This window comes from Rhyacophila brunnea, unplaced genomic scaffold (genome assembly GCF_057557595.1).
Source record: "Rhyacophila brunnea isolate RB1 unplaced genomic scaffold, BYU_Rbru_1.0 scaffold_6, whole genome shotgun sequence".
Lineage (NCBI taxonomy): Eukaryota > Metazoa > Arthropoda > Insecta > Trichoptera > Rhyacophilidae > Rhyacophila > Rhyacophila brunnea.
In genome coordinates, this window is record NW_028233276.1 from 21,459,003 (window position 1) to 21,480,030 (window position 21,028).

Below are 21,028 nucleotides of genomic sequence, written 5' to 3' on the forward strand. Positions count from 1 at the left end.
CGGTCATACTTTAATTTTAGTCAACCGATTGACAAAATATTATTATTGTCTAATTATTATAATTAAATTATTATTAATTAATTATTATTAAGTGTTTTATTTAATACAGGCCTTACGATAAATATATGTAGTGAAATATTTTCATTCAAATAATATTTTACATTACATTACATCACCACGTTTGATTCTATGAGGCTTATATAGGGCTTCACAGGGTGGCTGTTGTATTAACATAAATGAATATTAGCCATTTGTTCAACCTAATAATTATACCCATACTCTGACTCTAAAATATACAAGTTGAAAAAAACAACATATTGTTAATTTTGCCAGACCCAAGATTCGAATCCGGGACCCATGACACTATAAATCGACACAATATATATTTTACAGTAGTTATATTATCAGAGAGATAGAAATTGTAATAAAATATTCGTGTAAAAGTAACATCTTTATGCTCAAGGAATATCGCGATGTATAGTGTAGACACGACATTTTAAAATTTTTCCCATTATAATCTTATTGATCTGCATTTAACTGAATATTTCTTGAGAAGCAGTAGTGATCATCATTTCCTTGAATGTTTTAAATGGAGATCCGAAGCCTGTGTTTTAAAGCAAAAATAATATTTGGTTTCCATCCGATACCTTGTATCTCATATGTATAAAGCCGTTCTTGTACACTTTGACCCAAAATCCTTGAACCATAAAAAACTAAAAAAAATGTCACTTATATCACAGTCACAGTCACTGTCACAGTATATTATAGTAAATTAAGTTTTTCATTCCTATATGGAATATATTATGAGCCTTTAAAAGTTGATGTTATATAAAAAATCTTTTCTATAGAATAAGGTATTATTGTAAATTTCAGCGTATAAAATTGAGAATTCAGTGATATTTTGATACATCACAATATTATTGTCATGTCCGTGATTATTACACTATCATATATTTTAAATAAAAATTTAAAATTATATAGTCCGTATTAATAAAAATATAGTCAGTGTGTATTTACTTTTTGGTGAGTGCACATTGTGCCTGAAGATACTGAAAGGCGAAACCCGGGTCGCAAAAAAACGACTCAAATGGAAAAGTACAAAACTTAAATCCATTAGAATTTAATTTCAAATTCCATCAAGTACCTTCGGTCGATAGTATTAATATTAAAAATATACAGTGTATATATTCAGAAAATTTTCCATTCCAATTTGAAATCGACTTATAATCGAAATTATGTTTAAGAGCGGAATGCAGAAGAGAAACATCTGTCATAACTAAAATTTCCTTAGCACAAAACACTATGCAGAAATACCTTCCTCAGTTATGATCATGTTGTCTATGGTTCACTTTGTCTTAAAAGCTTCGTTCGCTTATTCTATTGGAAATAATACCATATTTAAAAATTCTCTTTCATATAGTTTAGGTAAATTATTTTGTAATTGTTAAACGATGACAAAAATATGAAAACTGCACTTTATTGATGCAATAACTATAAATACACAATTAATATTTACTTATAATACTCATAAGTTTCCGTTATCAGTCATTATACGCGATTTCACAGGCCCCGCAAGATATTTTTTTAACATGGTAACACTAGCGTCAAGTCGCTGAACGAAATCATTTCTATCTTCATACTTCTGCGTATGTGCAAACTGTGTATGCATATTCTGCATATGCATGCCAAACGAATTAACACTATCAATATCCATATGAGATACATTTTTAAATGAATTTGTGTGTATGGACTGTTTTATAGACACGCAAATTTATTTTGACATCTGTCAGTAGTAATACAGAAGGGGACGTGTTCATAACAAAAGTAGTCTAGGGCTAAGGATTCCTTAACTCTATAGTCAGTATAGTCTGAGTTAAGTCATCCTTTTTGGCGACTTATCCGATCGAAAAATTGGATTTTGCATTAGGCATCAAAGATATCGCAAATCCTCAATTTTTACCACTATAGAACATGCGAACCATCAAAATACTATCAAAGAAAAAAAAATTACCTTGCAGTTGACATTTTAATATCAAAGCATAGTAGAAAGGGAGAATGGTAATCTGTATTTTTACCTAACTATTTATATATTATTTTGAGGGAAATACCATAAATAGTGACATTAATTATTATTAAAGAATATTTTAAAGAATTTAAAACGAGAGTTATTAAAATTAAGACAATCAGTAAGAATAGACGCGTATTTTGAAATGCTTCACACTAAATATAGGTATTTCATCAATCCTCAAAAACGACACCCATATATTCTTAAAACTATTTATATCACAATGATGCCAAGAGAGCCGTGAGAATCTCGGTTACATTTATACCTACTACAGCTTAGAAAAACTTTATGTGTTATGTACATGTTTATAGTTATTCATGGTCATCTTTCATTATAAGTAAGTGAAATGCGACCAAGATTATGTCCATAGAATGAAAATATTTATTAATATTATAATAATAATTTTAATTATGGTGATTTATAAAAACGTAAAATGTATTCACGTTTGCTGAACCCTTCTACACTGTTTGCCATGTACCGTATGTGGAGGCAATACAAGTATGGTCAAGCTTCCCATAGTATTGTGTATTTATATTTTTTCAACAGTGGCGTTCATTATGAATATTTAAATTTGCTTTAGGTTTTTTTTTAAAATATTATTTTATAATAAATTTGTTATTATATTACTAGGAATAAAGATTCTTCATTATCAAAATATCTTATTTATTCAACTGCAGTAGATAACTAATTATATAATAATTATATTGAATCAGAATTCAAATAGCTACTTTATCATTGCCTCTAGATGTTTACACCGTAAAGGCATATTAGAGAGAAGACTAGCGATTCTACCTACTAGACCTCATTTTTATATCGAGTTGAGTTTCTAGTCTTCCTAGTGGCTTTATTCGCCCAATGACATTATGCCATATATTGCTGACAGTCCATTCAAACGATCTATATAGTTAAGTTTAAGACTTATATTTACTTGTCTAACTGTAATATTTATATATATTTTTTATTTATTTTTGACTAATGTTTTTACTATGTTTACATATCGAAATTCATCCGAAGTGTCAATACACCACAATTCTCAAAGTATATAAAAAATATAAGCTATCCTAATAAGCTCCTTAACGTGGTTGCTTTAGCGTTTCGGTACGTTTAATTTGGTTTGTCATCCCTGAAGGCTACCTAAAACTACAAGTCTGTCCAGAATCACCGATACATGACGAATAATACGAATACCTATGTTCGAAAAAATACAGAATGGTTTTTAGACATATTATTGATAGCCGTTCCTTTATTTAGAGTCCTCCGAAAATTGATTACTTCATATCAAAAGAATTTGAAAAATTTAAAACCATACTACAAACTATTATGTAAACATGAAGAATATTAATGTTTTGAAAAGCATCATAATATTCATTTTAATTTAAATTCTTAAATCCTTTCATATATTGGGAAAATATTTATCAATATGCTGTTTCAAAAAGATACAAATATATTAAAGGGTCCCTTTATTATCATAATTAATGTACCTATCATATAATTTAACATTTATAAGACATGTATTTTTTTCCAATATATAATTATCAGTCAAAACTGTTTTTGGATTTGAATATTTTTTTAAGCTAGAAGTCTCATCTAAGGCTTATTTCGGTGTACGCTTATACATATTTATTATATCTATATAATATTATTGATTATTAAAACAAAAAATATATACATATTATTCATAATGGATATGTGTAGAAATATAATATGATATGTTAGCATCAACCATATGGCATTATAATCATTTATACATATAAACACTTTGATGTTTGGCTGAGCTATAAACATCTGAAAATTAAGTGGAAATTGATTATTTTGACTACTTATATTTTCAAGTAGCTTTCGTCTTTGACAATCATAAAGCGGGCAATGTGATTTATATCTTAATTATTTCTCCCGCATAGACATTTAGGATTATGTATTATACTTAAATGAGCTGGGATACTGAAAGATCAATTGATACAATTGTTTCCATATGAAGCATTTATTTGATTTTACTACTGTAATGCGATTGTCAACATTGGCGGTAGGTTTAAGGATACAGATATCATTTTTGAAATAATTATGTAAAACGTTTAAAGATTACATATGCATTTTTTCAAAATATTCAAACCAAATAACCCACAGTCGCGCCACTGGCCGGTCCACAATGCCGTAATGTCCCGGGCGGGCAGTAATTGGCTCGGATTATAGAGTGGATTACACAATCTAAGATGATCTATGTAATTACGAAGCCATCGTATTCATTTTGATTTGTACGCGCTCGGCCCGTGTAAATGCTCTTTCGTATGTTTTGCACTACTGCCTGTGTGAACCGTGGGGTTGACTTGGACCTTGTAACTACACTTTTGTAAGTAGGTGTGCGCCCATTACTATTTGTATGTGTATGTATACGAACTTCTACAGATACGACGATCTTTCGGATCGATGCCACTCTGTGAGACGTGATGTCAACAATTATTATTTATTTTAGCTATGCCATTTTTTACCTACGCCCACCCTACAATAAAGGCTGAAACGTTGATTTATTTTTCATGGTTCACGGAAAATTAACCAACATGTAAAATTAAGTGAATAGAAAAAATTATATGTTAAGGTGGAGAGGCATACCAGCAGAGGCACCTAGCGGAAAAATACGAAGCTTGCAATTTGAGACATTTTTTTGATAATTTACAATTTCAACTGTATTAATTAATAAATATGCATCTGAAAACATTAAAAAGAAAAATATTTTTTTAAGATAAACTTACAATTGTAAAAAAAAATGTTATAAAATGTGAATTTGTCACAAGATTTATTATTACATTCTATTATTTTATCGTCATATTTTATTATTATATTTCATTAAAATTTAGTTTTCTATTTTTTCTCGTACAGATTTTTGACTAATTCATAGTTTTAATATTTTTTATATTTATTTAAAAAAATATATAAATGTGTAAAACATAAACATCATAAATAAAATAAAAAAAGACAATAATCATTCACTAACTAGTAACTAAAAATAATAATATAAGCCATGCAGTATTCCTATAAATATTTTTCTAAATAATTGCAAAAGTCAAAATTGTGTGTGTTTTCATCACTTTTTATAAATATATAACTTACACTTGTAATATTTATAACATAATATTATCTAAACAACAGTGTTTCACTTATGTGCTTATAAACACAGATCCATAGAATTGATTTGGTAGGTACGTAATAAAAGAAAAAAATGTGATTTCATGACTATGTGGTTTTACAGAATTCTTTATTACGTATTTTGAGCAGATCTATAATGCACGTATATTATAAACGTAATAACTATGAAACTAAACAAATTGGCATACTATCTGATATTAGAAGCTTAGTTTATGATCCCAATTCCACAATGATTCCATTTTGTTGACCGTACTATTATGAAAATAATTAGTGTACATTTCAAACTTCGAAATATTGTCCTAATACAACTTCCGGTGAGATTTTCCGAAGTGTTGCCATCGACTTATTTCCGGTCACGCGCACTGTTGACATTTCCCTTAAAGGTTGGCGATGCGAGGGGCGGGGGCAAGAGGCGCGGTCTATGGAAGCTTATTGATCCTTCACTGCTTACTCCGCAGGCCTCGGCGCATGCGCAGGATGGACGCCGACGCCAAATGTACAGTGCAAGCAAGTATTATATTTTTAATTACTAAATAAAAAAATAAAAACAATATACATAATGGTTATTAGGTTAAATCTTTGACATAAATAGTTGTAAATAATAACGTATTACTCCAAGTTAAAAAACCATAGTTACACTTTTTATTTTTAATAATTACAAAAAAATGTCGCACAAAGCACTCACCAGTATGCGAAAGATGTATTTTTTAACAATATTTGGTCCAAATTTTTTTCAACAATTTTTCTAGTATGTATGTTTTTGAGGCCGCTACAGGTTATTTTATTGTATTTAATATTATAATATATTAGGTGACACGTAAAGAATAATTTTATATAAATTTTCTATTATTAGTATAAGAGTACCCTAAAATTATACAATGATACCGTTAACCACAGTGGTAAAGTACAATCTATTCTGTTTTAACATATCAAACTGAAAATGTATAAAAACGTTTTTTACTGAATACGTCCTTGTAAAAATTAGTAAAGGGACTTTGGTGAATCACGGTAATCTAGTTGGTAAGATTACCTCTCAACTAGTTGGTTGTGGATTCCATCTTGCGGCTGGAAAAATGCATGCTTTATTTTTCAAAGTTCAAAGCGTGTTTGTATCTAGTGCCAATTATTATTCGTTGTAAAAAGTACAGTTAATATAATCACCAGTTAATGGATGGACAAATGTGTGTTATATTAAAGATGATAATTGTAATTTACTATTTATTCTTGTGAGTTTTTGCTAATTAGTATCAATGTTAAACAAAGAAATCATAAGCAACTAAAGATAATGATCGTAAGCTAGATAAATGATAGCCAAGTTAATATTATTGCTTATCAAAAAATTAGCATCAAATTGGTTTAAAACGTTAAAAAGCTGTTATATATATATAAATATAGAGTTTTGTTTGAATATGGTTTCAGATGAAAATGATGATGATGATAATAACATGACATTTTGCCAAATTATACAACTCGAGTGGTTTCTTGTAGGTGTAAAAGCTCGCAAAAGTTCATACGCCTGCGTTGATCGATTCCTATTGTGTAGACTGTACTACTCTTTTCCGTAAACGCCTAAGCAGTTTGCTCTGTAAGGCACTTTTGCGTTTCGATATCTCAGTTTTAATTTCGAATATTTCCCTCTAGTGATCACATAACCGGGAAGTTTCTAGTGGAAATCGTTCTGCTAGAATTGTTTGGTGATTTTCACGGGGTAGAACCTCATCGTTGTGCGTTATTGGAAAATAGTAGCAGCTCAATTGAAATAAAATGTAAGTAGAGTGTTTTATGAGACCGCCAATCGATATAGAATTATAAATGTCACTTTAATTTTAACACCGTAATATGAAAATTTAACTAAAACATGAACATAACTGTTATTTCTCAACAACGCAGTCAACAAAAAGATGTCTGATTGAAGTTATAATCAATCAAATTTGTTATAAATCATAACAATTCAAATATTTACTTATTTACTCTTAATAATTTTGAATTATATAAATATTTAAAAATATAAATACAGATTTAAAAACGCCAATACAATAATTCGAAACAGAAAAATAATAGTCAAAAATAATTGTATTACATAAAAAATATTAACCGTTCTTTCTATATTTCTCGTAATTTGACCATTCTTTAAATATAACCAGAAAATACGTTATAATTATTTTTGTAACAATTCTTCATAGACGCTTTACATTATTATATTGATGCAAAGTATTTAATTTGACTTTAACTCTGTCATAAAATATTACCAATATCAAATACATAATGTAAGAAACTAAAATTCATACATATATTTTAATAAAATAAAATAATAATTATTTTAAGGGGTTTACCTTGAGACTATTTTTAAATTAGTACAAGAAATCGTAATACTAATTTTTTTTTCATTTTAATTCAAACTTATTCTAATTTATTACTACAATTTTTTTGATTTTAGTTTCATAACGTATTATTGGTTTGATTTTCTATTAAATACAACTTAATTAAAGGCTAATTCATGCCAAATATATGTATCATTTATATCGATTTCATTCAAGAACGTGATGTTATGAGCGCGTGTGTGTGGGTGTGAAAGTATCTACTTGAGTTCACGTACACATAAACTTCATTCAATATCAGACTGACTAGCCTACGTCAAATGAAAATGAACTTTCCCATTTGACGAAAGCTTTTGCCCCTTTTATCAATAATTATCAGAATTGGTTATCAAGAAATTTGCAGTATTTAAAATAGATGTGTATACTAATAGAATGAAAACATTTATGGGCGTCAACTAGTAAAAAACTAATACTCATTGAGTGGAATGATCTATTTGTCATCTAACCGAAATAGAATAAGCTTTTACTTATAATATTTTTACTTATAAAATTTTAAATAAACTTTATATAATTACTAAAACAGAAAACAGTAGATATTATTATGTTTATATAGTAAACTTTTTATAGAAGTACCTGCTTATGTCAAATTTAAACACATATCTTTTATACAGCAGATTTGAATGATTATTTATTTATGCAGTGTATTATAGTATTTTGGCACAACTGCGATTGACCATATATCATAATTCATATAGTGAATACTATTAATACAGAAAAAATTAATTATACAATAATTAAAAATAATAATTTAAGAAAAATAAATTAATATTAATGATGCTATCAAATAGTTTATCCGCACGATACGCAGCATCCTAAAGCATCATATTTATCATAAGATAGAATAGCATGAAGTCCACAGAGTTACGAGTGATAATATGGGCACATTAAAAAAATATAATAATACTTGCTAGTTGGTAGATATAAAATTGTATTAATCATTATTTGCTATTATTATACATTTAATAATTTATATAATATAGTAATAAGCATATTATTCGTTAATAAAAAAACATAATTAGCCCAATAGTAACTGGGAAATATAATAACTTTCATCAGTCAATACAATAAATGGGTAACGTTATGGGTGCGGTTATATGAAGGTATAATCGTCGGGTATGGATAAATATGAAATAAACTTAAACACGTGTAAAAGAATAGGTTATATTTAAAATAACATGATTAATTTACAGCATCGTATGGAGAGCAGGTTAATCGGATTGATTCCGATTCCTTCGTAGAATCATCTTGATATTCTGAATGCGGATACAGAGGACATTAATGTCACCGAAACTAAATGAGCCAGTTCAACCCTTTTCTTTTCTCTCTAAATTCTTTCTTTAAGCACCACGGTGTATGGTTGCTACATAAGTTCCATGCGGCTACGTATCGAAATAGCAGAATGAGCGCGTAAAATCTTTTCTTTGATACACGTTTTAAGCATCATGGAAATCGGACCTGCATATCCACGGATATACATACATGACGGGTGGAGATGAGGAACCTAAAATCATCTGTATCATTATGCATTAAACTTTGTCACGTAAACGTAACGTTTATTCAATATTAATGATATTTAAGGACACTCCGGATGCTTTGTATATTTTTCGTTTTATGACCTATCTGTTTTAAGTCATAAACCAAAAAATGGCTTCAGTTTTTGCCAATGGTAACTGGCTTTCATATTTCTATCATATTAATTTGTTCTGTGGTTATAATTTATTTATGATTTGTCATATAGTGATATGTGATGATGTATATTTCAGGGCCGCTGAAGGGGGGCTCGCACCGGCTGCGGCCGAGACAGGGCCAGATGGGGAGATCATCGGGGGGCCGCGAACACCACAACAGATAGCAGCACAACGAAGACTGCAGCAAACGCAGGCGCAAGTCGATGAGGTTAATTTAATCTACTCAAAACTTGTCATACAATATTTCTTAATACGACTATATGGATGCAGTTTCTATAGTTTAATACCTATTGAATATTAAGTTAAATGTAATATAAAAAATATTTCTATATTGAATAGAAAACATTTAAAAAATTGAAATAATTAAAAAATATTTTAAATTTATGAATTAAAAAATAAATCAATTTGGATATTTTTTTAATATTTTTTGTTTAACCCTACAAGGATTGATTGGGGACTTGAGACTACCCCAGGAATTTTTCTTGTCAATCCACCTAAAGTTAAATTTTAGAGATATACGCACGTTTATTTATCTACGTAAAAAATCAATATCTTTTATTAATGTGTATAATATTATAAAAATGTAAGTGGACACAGCATACCTCGGTGAATTAGGTAATCACGAAGAGATGCTTCACATGTGTTCCGGATGCCGCCAAAGAGCACGATACTTCGTACCCTTATGCCACAGCCTCAAGGGGTCCATCGCCGTGGCCGGCTCTCCCTTATTCTACAAAAGTGATCTACGCGCTTCAGGTCTGGCATGGCGGGAGGCGCGAGAGTTGGCAATGAACCGAGGAAATTGGCGCGAATTTGTGCCTTTCCTATACCCCAATGCCAGGACGCGACAGGGTAAAAGAAGAAGAATATATAAAGATAAATGGCTTTTGTTGTTGATTATTGAACAACTCGGATAATGATAAAACTTTGACAAAAAAACAAATTTTGGTTAGTTTGGTTAGAATTGTTCAATATTTTCAATAAAAATATTTAACAAAAAATATATTTGGGACTCTTCATCCTACTAGGATTTACACGGTATACTGCCGGGCCAGTCCACTCCTGTACTCACTGCACACATTTTTATTTAAATAAAAATAAATAATATAATATTTTTACAATTTCAGGTTGTTGACATAATGAAAACAAACGTAGAGAAAGTCTTAGAACGTGATCAGAAGTTATCAGAACTGGACGACAGAGCAGGTAAAAATATTATATATTTTTTAATAATATTGATACTGGATTCTCGTCCGGATGCTCTGGGTTCGATTCCTGGTGAGGTAATAATATATTTATGTGATTATCTCAAAGCCTGGGTGTTTTTGTGATCATTTCACTGGTACTTCTACTATATCACTAATTTTATGCATGATTGTCATGGCCTGTTCTGCTAGAAAAAATTACATATTTTTAAATTACCACTGCAGACATAAAACTGTTAATTTCGTTTAATTTTTGAGTTAAATTATATCCTAAGAGAGACGATGTTTTTGTGTGATTGATAATTGTAACATTGTCAAGTGGTAAATAGTGAAAAGCTCTAAGACTAATATTTTGTATCTATAATATCATATTTAACTATTTTATTGAATTTTTATTCAGTTTTTTTCGTGGAAATTTTCAGATGCCCTTCAACAAGGAGCGTCACAGTTTGAACAGCAGGCCGGAAAATTAAAAAACAAATTTTGGCTGCAAAATCTAAAGGTGAAATAAATACATTTTTAATTAACAATATTTAGTTGATAAAAAAAATAATTTATTGATCGAATTTCATTAGTCCGGTCATATTCAATCGTTTTATAGGATAAATAATTATTCCTCTTTAAAATACATTAACAAATTCAACTATTTAATTTGTGTAAACAACGCTCATTAGTCTTTGATATGAACATAATAATGTATATTACAATATATTCATTGGCTCTATCTTGGATGAAAATTCTGAACAGATTTTTTAAGATAAATCAATGCTACCCATTTGCTCAATCTATATATTGATGATCTGGATCAAAACTTATTATGAATAAACAACATTTCTTGGACATGTGATTCTGTCACATATCCATCGCGAGCGATATGTTGTGAGGCCCGTATTTATCATGGGGTAAAGACGATACAGACTAGGACCTCCTAATTTGTAGGGGCATTGGAGCCCGACAAGTAAATTGACGTAATGTTAATATGTGTCACAATTATTCAACTGTCAAACACATACAATTTTTTAAACATCAAATAATATATTATGCAAAAAAATTACATTGTAATAGGTTATTGTTTCTCTGGCCTCTAATAATTTTGCGGGTCCCAAGTTCAAATCCCTTGCAAATAGCAAATTGTTATTATTTTAATATTATCGACTGATGGTATTTGATGGAATTTGAATTTGAATTTTAATGTATTTAAGTTTTTTACTATTTCTTTCGGCAAAGCGAAACGCGGGTCGCAAAAATGATTCAAATGGAATAGTAAAAAATTAAAATCCATTAGAATTTAAATTGTTATTATGTTTTTCAATATGTGTTTAGAGTCATGGTATGGACTTAATAGGTTAAACAAGTGGTTAAAATTTATTGTAGAATCACAAAAAATCTGTTATTACAACCTTCACTCTGTGGAGACAAAATATGATCATCTTAAGATCGAACATAGTGATATAAATGTTATAATATAAGTGACTATTAGCCCGGTGGTTTTCAAGTAAAAATTCTACATTATTATATTTATATTAATTGATGTAAAAATATAGAATACTGCATAGATTTTCTCAATTGACATAATATAGCGTCCCGGCTCAAGTCATTCCAAGGTAGGCCTCGGGACTGTCAACAACACAGTCACACACGAGTTGTTCTACCCCGCTACATACACGTTCATTTATTAGCATTATATAAAATCAAATCTATGACTATTAGCCCGGTGGTTTTCAAGTAAAAATTCTACATTATTATATTTATATTGATTGATGTAAAAATATAAAATACTGCATAGATTTTCTCAATTGACATAATATAGCGTCCCGGCTCAAGTCATTCCAAGGTAGGCCTCGGGACTGCCAACACAACACAGTCACACACGAGTTGTTCTACCCCGCTACATACACGTTCATTTATTAGCATTATATAAAATCAAATCAAATAAACACATATTAAAAGTGTTCACACGTGTTTCACCGGGTCACCTACAAAAACCTTCACCTGTAAATCACACAATGGCTGGCCCTGTGAGGCTTCGGGATTGTCTGAATAATATAAAAGAGTTAATTTTACAACTTCGTAACTTATATAAGTCGGAAAATGAATAATTAGGATAGGTACTAATTTTTCATGTACCAAATTTTTAATATTTATTACTTTTCGAAAACAGTCGATCATTTCAAAAGTATTTTACTTTTTCCATAAATAACATCCTTTATCATGTGAAAGGGCATATTATTTATACATCCATTGGAATACTACTAAAACAACTGTTTCCTCTTTTGTCAGTCGTGATAAGTTAATCATTTAAAAATGTATTTGACTATTTCAGATGATGATTATAATGGGTGTGATTGGCATTGTTATACTGGGACTCCTGTTTGGTAAGAAATTTATTTTTAACTTAGTAATAGAACCAACCTACTTTCCAAATTGCTGTTGTTTTGTTTATGTGAAGACCTGGCAACTTTGCTTCGCCTCTGTCTATTTCGCTTCACCTAACGCTTATACAATGATATTTACGACAAGAAAAACCTTTAATTCACCATAGAGTGGCATATAGTATATGTGCACTATATATGAGTATCAACGAAATACAATTTAAAAAAAAATCTGTTTTAACTTTAATGTGTGAAGAAAAAGGTTTATTGCGATCAGTTGGTAATAATAATTAAAAAATAAATATTTTCACAGAATTTTAAATTTCAATATGTTTCATAATGAAATAATTTTCTAAATGTACAGTATTTTTATCTTTTACCCCAATTGAAAATATTGATTGTAAACAATATTAAGTCAAATCATATACTATTAAGAAACACTGCTGTTTAAAGTGTTTATTTACCTACCTAAAACTTTAGCTTTTAAATATGAAAAAAGTCTGTATTATAAACTGTAACAAAAATAATCAGTATTTTTATATATCATTTTATAAGCGTATATCTATATAACCTTCCCTGTTTACATGGAAACCATCATTGTCTATATACCTACTATTAGAAAGCCTAATAAATGTCTACCATGAATCAATGTGAAAACCTTTGTACTGTGTTAAAAGCAATTATTTCCGTCGTATTTGAATATCTGCCTTACATGAAAATATATTTCATGCTTTACCAAATGTTTAAAAAAGAATATTATTATAAATAACTACTAATTATTTAAAATATATTATTAGACTAACTGTATTCAACTACTTATTTATTGTGATAGACAATCCACAATAAAATATTAAAAAAAAATGTGATATCGCCAAAAGTAAAATTTACAATAATAAGTATTATTTACTGTATTTGATTATATTCACATTTTTAAATAAATAATGTATATACCGCCATACTTATGTACGTTTTAAAAATTAAATTACAATTTGAGTTCAATTATAGACTTAAATATCTTTTGATGTATTGGCTTGATATAATTTATAGTTAAACACAGTAAAAATAGACCAATGTTTTTGTATGAACGTAGGTAACTGCTACCTGTATTTGATTGTCAGTAGAAAATTCAATGGAGTATTTATTTTAGACTTTCTGATTTAATACGAAACGCATATTTTCCGAAGATAAACTTGCTAGAATAATCACCGTATAAATTGCCATAGTTGACGTTAATATTATCTTGTTACATAAGTTAGACAAAAAATTATTGCCCAAATTTTTCATTTTATTATATTAAATTGTATAGCCCATTAAAGAAAAATAAGCAAAAGTTATTACTCTCCTATAACTTTTGATTTTTGTTTTAGAGAAGAAATAAAATTATGACTTAAATTTAAATGTATATATAAATGATTTATGTCATGTACGGTAGGTACTTACCTATTTTCTGAATCTTTTGATTTCCGGAAAGGGTAAATGATTATATAAATTAAATCCATAGTAGAATCATCTCATGGGTAAACAAAATAAAGTAACTACATTATTTACTAAATAGTATCTAATATAAACCTACACAATAAACTTTGTTATGTTTAAATCTATTACCGGTTGAAATTTAGAACTGAGAATAAAGTATTACATGTATATAGTTTTTTTAATGTATGCAATACAGGAAATGCTTATCCCATTAATTATTAATTTTGGTATTTTAGTGATATAACTATAAAGAAAATATGCGTTTCATTTAATGCAAAGTTATAAATGCATGATGATTGCATTGAAAATAATTCAGTGTTGAAATAGACGTTAATAAAAAGAAGAAAAAAAAAACAGTTTCAGACAATCATAATCTCCGATGTATATGTATCTACTGGCATATAAATTTACATGGAGCCCACATTTAACAGTAAATTTACAAAAAAACCATATCAAAATTTCCCCAAACCGTACTACAATATTGACATCTTTTTTATTCTAGGATAATTTGTGCAAATTTAGGGGAAACCAGGTACAAAAGTAACAATTTAAAATATGGTCACAATTTCAATGAAATTATTTACACCCACACTGCATTCAATAGTTAGACTTTTTATAAATAATAATAATAATTGTGCTCAAAACTAACCCAGTGAAAAAATGCTTTTAGATATTATATTGTTCAACTGCGATAAACTAACATGTGTTTTATTGTATTCAATGACTCCATCAAAAATATAAACAAAATCACACTCAAAGCTATCCATAAACGCAGTTTAAACTTGCAGTATTTTTATAATTTAAATAACACAAACATAATATTTATTTATTTAGTTTGTTTATAATACTGAATTTAATGAGTTTATTGTTGTTGAAATGTGTTTATGGAGAACACCACTGATTTTGTTCTGAAATTCTTATTATCATTTTTTTATCATTAGATCAGAAATTATTGGAAGTATTTAATGAAGAAAAAATCGTCTAGTTTAAAGAAATCCTATAAATATTGGAATCATAAAAGCATACTTACTACTATTTTAGTAAAAAAATAAACATATTTAATTGACTATGAATTCGATAAAGTGTTTTGGTGTTATTTATACAAAATCAAGGTAGAGCGAAATAATACATATTATGTTAAATTTATTGTTGCCACTAAGGCTATACTATAAACTATACAAAAAATCTATATGATTTGATAATAATTTATAAAAAATGACAATAGCATAATAATTTATAATAAGAGATTAGTTATTGAATACGATACATACACTTTCACAAATGCATCAATAGCTGCATACATTTAGATAAAAATATGACACATAAAATAAAATGAAGATGTGTCTTTAAAGCATGTTCGATGTTTACAGATAATGAATTGGCGTTAATGTTAAATGGGTAATTGCTGTTCTGTAGTACAATTATTGTGATTGTAACCCCTAGAATCCACCCTGACGCAAACTGATTCTCTTATTCCCCTTTTAAAAATCCATCAATCTTCTTTCGAATTATTGAAATGTATTCTCTACAGCATTTCTGAGCTTTCCTTCCCTGCAAATATTATTTGTATAGTATTTTATGTTCCGGGGTGAATATCTCGGGTATATGTTGTACCGTTTGTATGTGATTTATTTGTGTCCTTTGGTGTTATGTTATCGTGGAAACTTCGAAGTGAATGTTACTTTTATACTCGGTTTCTCCACGCCGGCTGCCGCTTTTTGATCATAAAAAAACTTTTCAAAGTATCAAGTCTATTGAGAATGACAAAAAATATAATATAAGTATCACTTCAAAACTTAAAAATTTACCTACTGCAGTAAATACAAGATAAGATTTATATTATGCGTTAGTAAGCCAATAAAATCATTTAATACCATACCTAAATAAGATTTCATATAAATAAAAAGAATTTCAAGTTATACACATTTATATTTTTATAAAATCGATGTTTTTTAAAATTAATACTATGAATTAGTCAAAAATCTGTGCGAGGAAATAAAAATAACGTAACTGTGTACGTAAATATGTAACAAATTCACATTTTCACGTAACTCTTTGACTTAAAATAAAAAGTATTTTTCTTTTTAATGTTTTCAGATACATATTTACTTAATACAGTTGAAATTGTAAATTATCAAAAAAATGTCTCAAATTGCAAGCTTCGTATTTTTCCGCTAGGTGCCTCTGATAGGTAGAAGCATCCTCATTAAAGCCTTTTTTAAAATAATAGTTTTCAAATTAATGACGTTTTATAATATTACTAGTTTTTTTACGAGATTCATTTCGTAATATAATTTAAATTAAGAACAAAAACTCATAACAATAAGTGACTAAATTTATGAGACAGGCTTTGAAAATCCGTTATTGTTGAATTTAGAAGTGGATATTATGTCACTCATCCACCGCGTCATGCAAAGCTTCCAATATATTTTTTATGTCAATTCTCGATAGACCAATAAATTTGAATCGTTTTTCATTTGTGTCTATTTCCATCGCGCTGCTTGTCGCCTTTCAGGTGATAACATAAAACAAATGTTGAATTAGTGCGTTACCGCGGCATGCCGACGTTGGGAGACGCTAAGGTTGCTATCGGGGATACCAACGTCAGTAACGGTAACCACACCCAAAGTGGCATGCAAACATAGACCGGTAAGTATACACACATCCTTACAAACAGTTATTATACTTTACATAATTCAATTAAAAATACCGAGGATACTCGATGAATCAACAGTTATGGTTACATCAGGTTACCTTACTTAACCTAACCTAAAATTATTCAAGAGGCCAGTAAAACTTTTAATGTTTACTATAATATCACTAATGTCAATCTGGATATACAGTTTTATGAATAAATTTTCATGATAATCTTTTTACAATAAAGTGTGACAATAAAATGTGACATTCTTCGTTAAAAATACATAATTTGAAGATTATTAGCAAGTGCAAATATGTTAAGATAAAATTTTTAAGAGACTGACGTCGGCTAGGAATCAAGGTAAGCACCTATTAATGGTACCTTGGTTCAAACTACAAAAGACGATTGCCAATATTAACGCAATTTTAAATTCGCTTCAGAGTTGTATATTATACTACTAGTTAATTTAGTCGTAATTAGGTAGGGCGCAGGTGACTCAATTCGTGAAACACATTGAACAAAGTCAAATAGTTGCGGGTTCGAGTCCCGTCCGCTGATGTTTTCAAATTATTTATGTAATTTTTTGAGTTACGAAAATTTTCAATGACATTATTAATTATATACATATTTTTAAAATGCCATGCTGGTGATTCTTAGAAAATCCTTCAAGAAAACATTTTAATTAATGAAAATATGTGTTCGGCCTAATAAAAATGATATCTCTTAAAGTTTTGAAAATAAAGTATAATATATGAGATGGTTTAAGTTGTTTATAATATGTTGCTGTATAAAATCAATGAATACTGTGACATTGAATTCAATAGTTTGTCAACGAATGACAGTAACTAGATTTTTTGAAAAAAAAAATATATATAAAATTCTGAATGTCAAGCTTTAAAATATTATTGTGTGATTTATATAATATAAAATAAAAAAAGAAACCGTACGGCCTTTCGCATATTTTCATAATATTACATTTTCCATAATCAAATCAATCATACTACTTCATTATACAGGAAATATTTTCTCATTAATTAGTAAATTAAAAATACTTATATGGAATAATTACATTTTATAAACAATTAATTCAATAAAATACCAATTTATCAAATATATTCTCATTCACATTCTTGTTCACAAATTAAAATAAACCTTCAAAGACAAAATGGACATCTCATTCAAAGTTGATATAATATCGTGATTTATATAAAATTTTACAATGAATGCTATTGAAAAGGAAAATAACCTATTCATTCAGTTTAAAACATCGAAATATCCTTTTTTTGTAAATCACAATATTATATTATAATAACTGACAAAAAATAAATGTTAGGTACTTGTTAATATCGATGTTAAATTGAAGCATTGTCTTAGATGTAGGTATTGCTGGTTTGTAGAAACATAAATTTTATGTGGTTGTATAAAAAATATTATTTTATTTATTTCCGAAAAAACTAATTTGTTTTAAATCAAAGTAAGTACTCACCCACATTATTTTTGTTATATTTTTCAGTGATTTCATTTTATTTAATTTTATTCATCTAATACAAGTTAAAATATTTTTTTACATTATATTACACTCGTTTAGACTTTTTATATATATATATGATTTTATAAAAGTAATACTTTTATATCTTCAAAATTATTTTGTTATGAACAATGTGGTATAATTAATATATGTCTTTGTTATTAATATTTATTATATTTATTATTATAATTTACATGTTCTTTTAACTTTATAAATAATATTAGCATCGATTAATTTTACGAAAAACTGAATATTTGTGTTGAAAAGGTATTTTTTATTAAAACTTCATTTTTTTAAATTATGAATACTGTAAAAGCTTACTTTAAACTATATTTTACCAATTCTAACATATTATTTTCTGACATTGGATTACTCATTGGATGTCTTTGATTTTTATAAAAATATGGAATATGTTTTGACTAAATTACGTGTTCTTTTAGGGAACTTCATGTAGGCCCCACTTCGACTCACAACTTCACACCAGAAAATTAAATCACCAAGACGTTATTATGAGTATTTTAATGTTAAGTTTATTAGAAGATTTTCAATTTTGAAATTGTATGTATCATAACTATGTAATAACTATTCCTCAAAATTTAATCAGGTTGATAATAATGTAATAGTTAGTTATTTAATAAAATTAAACGTACGCGCTACTTGTTAATATTTTTGATGAAAATATCATCGCTTGTACCGTTGGTTTGTGGCGAGAAATAAATAATTGAAATCCACGATGTTATTTGAATTTTTCGTTAAACGTAATGATAATAGCTTCTTAGGCACATTCGGTCGAATTATTTTGATAGGTGTCTATTGTAAAAAGAATGAATGTATCAGAATAAGGTATGGTATGTGCGAAAAAATATTTCAAAATTTAAATGTGTATGCAGCAGATGCTTTTTGATAAGTTGCATAGCATTACAAAATTAAGGCTCTTCCACTTTTCTGTGAAATTATTAACACAATAAAACAATAAAGCGTCAATTACATTGAGCTACTTTACGAGCTGTTTGTTGGTGAATTTAATAGCGGGCGATTCAGCTACTGCGATTATGATGATGACACACAAAACTTTCCATTCGCTGAGAAGCCACAACCACAAGCCAGCGACTATTTTGACAGAACGTAGTTCGTTTTTTTACCAGGAGGTTGCTACTGCGCTCTATTTCGCAGACGCAGTAGGCCCACACGCCGGCGTGTAGCGTGTAAAGTTGACCGGTTTCAACTTTTCTCGGTAGAGTGTTTACTGCTTGTTAGCTTGTCCGATGATTACACTAGGCGACTTTATAGGCAGATTGTAAATTCGCCAACAAACAGCTCGTAAAGTAGCTCAATGTAATTGATGCTCAATTACAAAAATATGCATAATTTTTGTTATAAAAAAATATGGTATGCAATCTTTGTTAATTCTCCAGGATAATAAAACATATTTATTTAATACTAAACACAATTTGTATTAAAAATGTAATTATACAGTGGATCTTTTGTTTAAATTATAACTGCCTACAAAAATTGGTTTGGCATTTAATTTTTTTTTAAAAAATCATTGCCTTGAATTTAATTGAAATAAATTTATATTAGCTTTATATGTAAAAAAATGCGGACTGTAATAGAAAAAAATAAGCATTTCTTATCTTTTATTGATTTTTTTAAAACACTTTAAGACACGTGTATTACTCATATATTATGATTTTCTCAAAATAATTAAAGATACGTGCTATTTAAATAAAAGATTTAATGATTATGTAGTAAAAATAGCTTTTATCAGGCTTTATTGATTATTTTAATTATATTTATCTGTGTATTTGTATATTACTAAAACATTTTTTTGGTACAATATTAAAATTATCCAAAAATATATTCTAAGGCTTTCAACAGAGATAATGTTAATTAAAAAAAAACATTTGAGATGTTGACCTTTTGGGGAGGACCGGTTGCGTAATGTTAAAAAAATTAATAAAATATAAGTTTATATTACGTAATTTAAAATATAGGATAGTTGTTTAAACACAATAATAAAAGATATTTGAAACACTTTAGTTGAAATATTAATAAAAGCCGCTTATTGAATAGTATAAAATAGCTGGTTTCATTGAACAGCGATAATAATATTTTGTATTCTATTTTGTTAAATGTTATCGACAACCGTTATTTATATGCGTTTTGGAATATAAAAAATCAGTATAGAATAAAAAAAAAACCGTTGTTTACAATATCTTTTTAATGCACAAGGTGTTATAATATATAACAATTAATATCATGATATCATATTTTAAATTAGATACAATAAATTGATTTGTTAATTTTCTAGAAATGTGTATATCGTAAGATAATTTGTTGAAAATTTTTAATGTGTCATTATTATCAGTTTTTTCATAGCAGTGAAAATGACACGACAAAAAATGTAATTCCACTAAAAAGAAATAAATTAATTGAAATCATGTCATAATTATTATTTTATTTAACTTCAAATGCAATATTAATTTTAAAATGTGCTAAAAACAAGGATACTTGTTGTAAAAATGCTTGTTATTTTC

At 28.1% G+C, this 21,028-nt stretch overlaps 1 protein-coding gene across 3 annotated transcripts; it reads left to right on the forward strand.

Annotated features, from left to right (window-relative positions):
• Positions 1-6,758: 6,758 nt before the first annotated feature.
• LOC147065398 (neuronal synaptobrevin-like) lies at positions 6,759-20,738 on the forward strand. 3 transcript variants are annotated; one of them, XR_015071753.1, is made up of 7 exons: positions 6,759-6,972; positions 9,348-9,480; positions 10,400-10,478; positions 10,900-10,979; positions 12,801-12,852; positions 16,841-16,974; positions 18,932-20,738. XR_015071753.1 is itself a non-coding variant. In XM_085956604.1 (7 exons), coding segments are annotated over exons 1-6 (447 nt in total). In that variant the 5' UTR covers positions 6,759-6,970; the 3' UTR covers positions 16,971-16,974; positions 18,932-20,738. The 3 variants fall into 3 exon arrangements, 2 of the variants coding, with proteins under 2 accessions (XP_085812730.1, XP_085812731.1); XM_085956604.1 differs by having other exon boundaries at positions 16,870-16,974; XM_085956605.1 differs by lacking the exon at positions 16,841-16,974.
• Positions 20,739-21,028: the final 290 nt, after the last annotated feature.